At 58.3% G+C, this 5,747-nt stretch overlaps 2 protein-coding genes across 2 annotated transcripts in view; both read right to left on the bottom strand.

The window, feature by feature from the left end:
• The window catches only part of PEX6 (peroxisomal biogenesis factor 6), a 14,502-nt gene extending 13,514 nt beyond the window's left edge, over positions 1 to 988 (bottom strand). The window contains exons 1-2 of the mRNA XM_057379349.1: positions 944 to 988; positions 159 to 203 (exon numbers count right to left, since the gene is read on the bottom strand). Of these exons, the coding sequence (XP_057235332.1) occupies positions 159 to 203; positions 944 to 988 (90 nt within the window). The remainder of the gene's footprint in view (positions 1 to 158; positions 204 to 943) is intronic.
• A 1,643-nt stretch (positions 989 to 2,631) lies between these two features.
• VSX1 (visual system homeobox 1) lies at positions 2,632 to 5,380 on the bottom strand. The gene is made up of 4 exons (XM_057379342.1): positions 5,289 to 5,380; positions 4,920 to 5,043; positions 3,888 to 4,068; positions 2,632 to 3,305 (listed from the first exon to the last, which is right to left on the bottom strand). Exons 1-4 carry the CDS (start codon positions 5,378 to 5,380, stop codon positions 3,040 to 3,042), a joined length of 663 nt encoding a protein of 220 aa, XP_057235325.1. The 3' UTR covers positions 2,632 to 3,039.
• Between the last annotated feature and the right edge of the window lie 367 nt (positions 5,381 to 5,747).

Raw genomic sequence — 5,747 nt, 5'->3', positions numbered from 1 at the left:
GCCATCGCGCCGCCAGCACCGGGAGCGGGAGCGGGGGCGGACCGGGGCGGAGCGCGGTGACCGCCCCGCCCCGCCGAGGGCGCAGAGCGGCTCCGAGCGGTGCTCGGGTGGCTGCGCTGTCCCGCTCCTTCCGGGCCGGCGGCAAAGACACCCGGTACGCCGGGCCAGTCTTCCCCAGGCTGCAGCCGGTCTGCAGCTAGAGCCTGCGGAAGGTGGGAAAGAGGGGAATGGGGCCAGAAAGGCGGGCGAGGCTTTGCTGCTCCGCTTTCCCCGCGAGCCTCCCCGCAGCAGAGTGCGGGATCGCAGGGAAAGAGCACTCGGAGCAGAACAGAGTGCCCTTGGCGGTGCCAGACTGGGGAGGTTTTGCGGGCTAAATACGCGCATTTGATTTATAAGAAGGCACCTGTATTGGTGTCAGTAYTGAACTAACCTAGGAAGTCATGCARTCATGGAATAGCCTGAGTTGTGACACATAGGATCATCATAGTCCAATTTCTGTCCCTGCGCAGGACAAGCCCAGGAATCACAGAGGATGCCCGAGAGTCCAAACCCTCGTTGGAATGTGTCAGGCTTGGTGCTGTGACCATTTCCTTGAAGATCCTGTTCCAGTGCCCAGCCACCCTCTGGGTGAATTTTCCTTATTTTCAACCTAAACCTCCCCTGACTCAGCTTCAGAGCCATTCTCTCTTTCATTCTGCATCCACAGCAGTATCCCGAAGCCCCCACGGGGGTCTGTGGTAATAAGGGGAAGGAGTGTGGCTTCCAGTCGCCTCTAGGGCTCCGGCCAGCCTTCTATGTTCCTGGGCTGCGCGCCGTGTCCCATCGCCAGCTCCACACGAGGGAGCGCTTGCAAAGCGTTCGGACTCGCTCCCTGCGCTCCCAGCCTGAAAATGCAGCCCAAACGAAATGACACAGTTAGAAATGAGTATCGCTAAAGCTGTACCGAAAAGGGCACCAGGAAGATGCTTCCACAAATGCAGCCCTGCATTCGGGAATAGAACTTTCTGTTCCCCCACCACTTCCTTGCAACAAAAAGAAGAACGTTCTGCCCTGCTCCTGGCGCTGCCCTGCTCYGAGCAGAGTGATGTTGGAGGACAGTGAACACTCCCCTGCCAGGTTTAGCACAGGCAGCTCCGAGTCGAGTGACTCCYTGCTCCAAGGAGGGCATCCCAGACRCTGTCACCAGGAGCTGAGCCTGGGCATCACTGCCATCCACCAGCATCTGCACCCCACRGTTCCTTCCCAGCCCACAAAAAGTGCCTGGGGCCAGTAGCCTTCATCTCAGCTCCTTCTTCCCAGCGAGTGGTGAGGGCTGGGTGCCCACCAGGCACTACCAGGAGCTGGAATGGTCAGTGTGGCCYGGGCAGCGCTGGAACGACAGTGTCCCCCCTTGTAGCGCTGGCGGTGGTGACGTGCTCGCTCTCACAGCACTGCAGCCAGCACAAGGCAGAGAGCCAGGCCATCTGCACGAAGGCAGACCAAAGGGGGAAAAAAAAAAAAAAAAAGGGATTGCAAGCATCCAGTGCCAGCGTGGCACAGCCCAAATAAAAGGTTTGCAGATGCTGCTCAGGCAGGATTAGGCCTCCAATGTGCTAAGTCTCGGCTCTCAGTGAGCCTAATTGCTGCTGCAATAAGCCCTGGCTGGTCCTTTTCTGAACCGTGCTGCCCACACCCCAACCCCCCCCGGCAAACTTTTTTTTTTTTTTTTGCCGCAAAGCTTATATTTGCCATGCATATGTTCTCCCTCCCCGGTGGGGTCTGGCCAGGAGAAGGAGGGGAAAAGCAGGAAATGTGCACATGCCATTTATTGCTCTGCTCTTGGCAGGAACTGTCCCACCACTCTGCCCCTGTCCAGCACAGCCAGGTGACAGCACCACTACCTGGCTCTGCACCACCCACTGTATTGGGAAACCTTCCAAATCGGAATTACTCAGATTTCAATAAAACCTTTGGATAATTTTCCGCTATGTTTTGGCTGGTGGATGAACCTGGAGGTGTTCCAGGAGAGCTGTCGAGGCACGTGCATGGGCCAGTTCAGCAACTGCCACGAGATGTGTCAAAGGAAGGCACAGATTGCAACACGGAGCGTGAAAACCAAAGATACACCACAATTTTATTCATGGATGTGTAATAAATAAACAGTGGACAATACAGGAAGAGCCACATTCAAAAATCCGGATTGCTAAAGTGCTTTTAAACATAAATATAGGGCGACCAAGAAACAGCTCTGACATTAACACTTTTTACAGACAATTACAAAATATCTTCTTATGTCAATTCACAAAAATTGTTTAATTGCTYCAGGGTACTATGGCTTGCTTTTCAAAAAAGGTCTGTTCTATCATGCATAGTGTGGCAAGTGACATTCAAAAGTGTCCAAAATCATTGCATAAACAAAAACGACCTTACCCCCTTCTCCCAAATACRAGTTAAGGAAGCTACACAGTGTAAATCCAGTGATAAGGCTGCGTTGGCAGGCCAGATCCTCAGGAAGTATRAACCTGCCTGTCTGTCAGGTTACACCAGCTTGAGGAGGAACCCTGCCACGTTTAAAAACCCTGCTGCTCCTCGAGGTGGAAGAAGAGAATGCTCGGCGTGGAGGGAGTCGCACACGGGCGCTGCGCAGGGGTGGAAGCGCTCAGAGAAGGCGTCTGTAAACTCCTGCACTGTCCTTGTGTCAGAGGAAGGAGCAACTCCCATCGTGTCACTCCTCTCTGTGCTCCTGGCTGCCTGGGGAAGCGAGCCCAGCACGGAGGGGAAAGGGGCTCCTCCCCTGCAGCAGCCGGTGCTGACCACAACGCGCTCCCATCCTCGCACTGCCCCTGACTGGGGCTCCCCTGCCACCCTCCACCCTGGCTCTGCTGAGAAATGAACAGCTTGAAAGGGACAGGGGGATGTGTGTGCCCAGTTTTAAAATGCCCTGAATTCAGATAAAAGTCCCGTTATTTAAGAAAAAAAATAGATATATCAATAAATCAATAAATATTATGATTTCGCCAGGACGCCGCGAGGTCTGGCCTCCTCCAGGGCAGCCCAAGCTCAGTGGTCCCTGTCGTTCTGCTCTGTGGGGGTGTCCCCGTTGATGTACTGCCTCAGCACACCCCTCTTCTCGTGCTTGGCTGTCCTGGAGAGGTCGATGGCTGTGTCCTCTGAGTCTTTCGCGGGTCCGAGCTTGTCGGATCCCTTCTGGGAACTGGCCTGCTTCCCTTTGAGTTCCTCCTCCTCCTGCTCCATCCGCCAGCCATCTGCCAGCTTCTCTTGGCTCTCTGCCTTCCTGCTCACCTCCATGGACTTTTTGTGCATACCTTGCAGAGAGGAAAGAGCAAAGTCAAGGGTGCCRGTTGCTTATTTCTGCCTGGGACCGCTCAGAATCGCCTCCTGYATTCCTGCTGCTTCCTTCAGCCCTTGCTTGTATCCCAAGGAAAGCTCTCYCTAGCTGCCAGCCTTTCCCAACCCAGAGCCCTCCACCTGCTCTCTGCAGCCCGAGGAGATGGCTGGTGGCAAAATTAGTCTGTTCCTCCCCTGTAGCAGGGAGAGTTGTGTTATAATAATCCATCCCAACCTGGATTTTGCCTGTGTATGAGAAGAGGGCAGCAYTAATGTTATTTTCAGTTTGGGGGCGGACAGTGGCGATTTCTTCAAAGCCTTTCAGCTCCCCCACTGCCTGCTGGCACTACAGAGTGACACCCACCCACATGCAGGCACCTGTCTGGCACAGCAGGGAGAGGGTTTCCTTTTCCTAGCTATCCTTTGCAAGGAGGAAGTGGAAAACCCTGGGCACCTGGCAGCCYGTGTACAGCCCCATTCCTTCTGGAAGAAGGCAAGGATGGCCTCGTGAAAGAAGCTGAGCCCAAATTCCACCAGAGGCAACCCAAGCTCCCACTCACCCAGCAGCCACGGGGCGCAGGATCCCACGAGCCCGCTCTTGGCAGAGTTGATGATGGACTCGGGCAGAGGGATGGAATGCCTCACCATGGCCCCGTAGAGGCCGTACTCGGCCATCACGCTGCTCCGGCCCCAGCACTTCTCCCGCTTCCGCCACTTGGCTCTTCGGTTCTGAAACCAAACCTTCAGGGGTAACAGCCAGGAGAGCACGGACGGGTGGGGTTGGGGAGGATACGGCCCCCGTGGTGCCCGTTGGGGACGAGGGAATGCGCATCCAGGGCCAAAGGAGAGCCGTGGGGTGCGTGGAGGGGTTTGGGGTGTGGACATGGGGTGCGGACACGCAGGCGGCACCGGGAGGGCGGCCAGGGCGGTGTGTGGGGAGGGGGGCGAGGGAGGGCACACACGTGGGTGTCAGAGAGGGGAGGAAGGGGGGGAGAAGGGGCACACGTTAACACGAGGCTGGTCGTGACACAGGAGGGTGATCCCAGCCAAAGTCACCCTGCGCTCCGAAGCATTAGCAACCTCTCCAGATAAAGAATGCAGTGACAATGACAGGGTGCTCAGGTCCCTCTCCCCACCCCCTTCCTGTATTTGAAAGTTCGAGGGGTGCAGATATAACCGGGCTGCTGCCCACACCACCTCGTTATTGAGCTACAGAGCTGTTCCACAGTGGAGCAGGATCAGGCCCCAAAATGCCACGTGTCCCTCCAAGGGGCAGGCTAGTGGGCAAGCTCGTGTGTCACAGCTCAGCCCAGCAGCTCCGAATTGCTCTCAGCTCCTGCCCGAGTGGGAGGACAGAGCCAAGTTGCCAACACTGAGCAACTGCTGAGGCCAGCTCAGCCCCCTGGTTCTGCGTGTCTGTTTGGAGGCTGCTCGATGCCAGCGGGCAGAAGCTGAGCCTCCCCCCGGGCTCCCCGCAGCATTTTAGCACCACCACGTTCCCAGCACCTGCACTCGCTGCCGCAGAGCAGAGCCGGCCGGTGCCGGCAGCCCGCAGGCTCTACGGAAGAGAGAGGACCGCTGCAGCCACATACCTGTATCCTGTCCTCCGGCAGCTCCGTCTTCACGGCCAGCATCTCCCGGGCATAGACGTCGGGGTAGTGCGCTTCGTTGAAAGCCTTCTCCAGCTCCTCCAGCTGGTGAGCTGTGAACACCGTCCTGCCGAGAGGAGAGAGCATCCTGTCACACCGTCCGGCACGCAGCGAGGCTGGCAGCACCTCCCCGCTCGCCGCCTTGAGGTTTTCCTCCGGAAAATCCTCCCCCATCCCAGCTGCAGCGCTCCTCTTTCCTTTTTTTCCTCCCTTTAACCCCTTGGGGATACCCACCATCCCGGCGTGGGGATCAGAGGATGGTGGCAACAGAGAGGAGGTGAGAACGGGGACAGCCTGGCTCCCGGGCTCTACCTGTGCCGGCGTTTCTTCCTCTTGATCTGGGAGCTGGACATCTTGAGGTCGCTGGCGTCCCCAGACAGGCTGTCCTCATCTGGCAGCAGCATGCGGGAGGGGAAGAGTCACGTTCCCGTCGAGAGCGGGGCAACCGAACCCATCTCCCCCAACACGGTTCGGGCCGCCCGCGGGGAGCGGGTCCCGTCCCACAGCCGAGCCCGAGGCGCCGCAGCGGTGATGCCATCCCGGGGCAGGGGGTGGGATGGGAGCCCAAACTTGCCGGAGGATGGAGGGCACGGCATCCCGGCGGGACGGGGAGCGCGGGAGCCGATCGCKCACCGGCGGGAGGATGCCGGGAGGATGCCGCGGCTCCGGACGGGGGCCCCGTGCGCGCCTGAGCGGCCACCCTCCACCCCGACCCCGCTCACCGGAGATGTTCTCCTTGTGGCGGCGGGCGGCGGGAGGCGGCCCGGGAGG

The sequence above is a fragment of the Malurus melanocephalus genome, unplaced genomic scaffold (assembly GCF_030028575.1).
Source record: "Malurus melanocephalus ecotype Western Australia unplaced genomic scaffold, MMel_1.1 scaffold_402, whole genome shotgun sequence".
Taxonomy (NCBI): domain Eukaryota; kingdom Metazoa; phylum Chordata; class Aves; order Passeriformes; family Maluridae; genus Malurus; species Malurus melanocephalus.
Note: the sequence above shows the minus strand (reverse complement) of the source record. Positions and strands in the feature narration are given on the sequence as shown.

Coding starts and splice junctions, on each gene's coding strand:
- VSX1 (XM_057379342.1), bottom strand. CDS start 5,380: ATGCTGCTGCCAGATGAGGACAGCCTGTCTGGGGACGCCAGCGACCTC. Junction 5,044..5,288: donor AGGAAGAAACGCCGGCACAG/GTAGAGCCCGGG, acceptor TCCTCTCGGCAG/GACGGTGTTCACAGCTCACC. Junction 3,306..3,887: donor CTGCGCCCCGTGGCTGCTGG/GTGAGTGGGAGC, acceptor CCTCTCTGCAAG/GTATGCACAAAAAGTCCATG.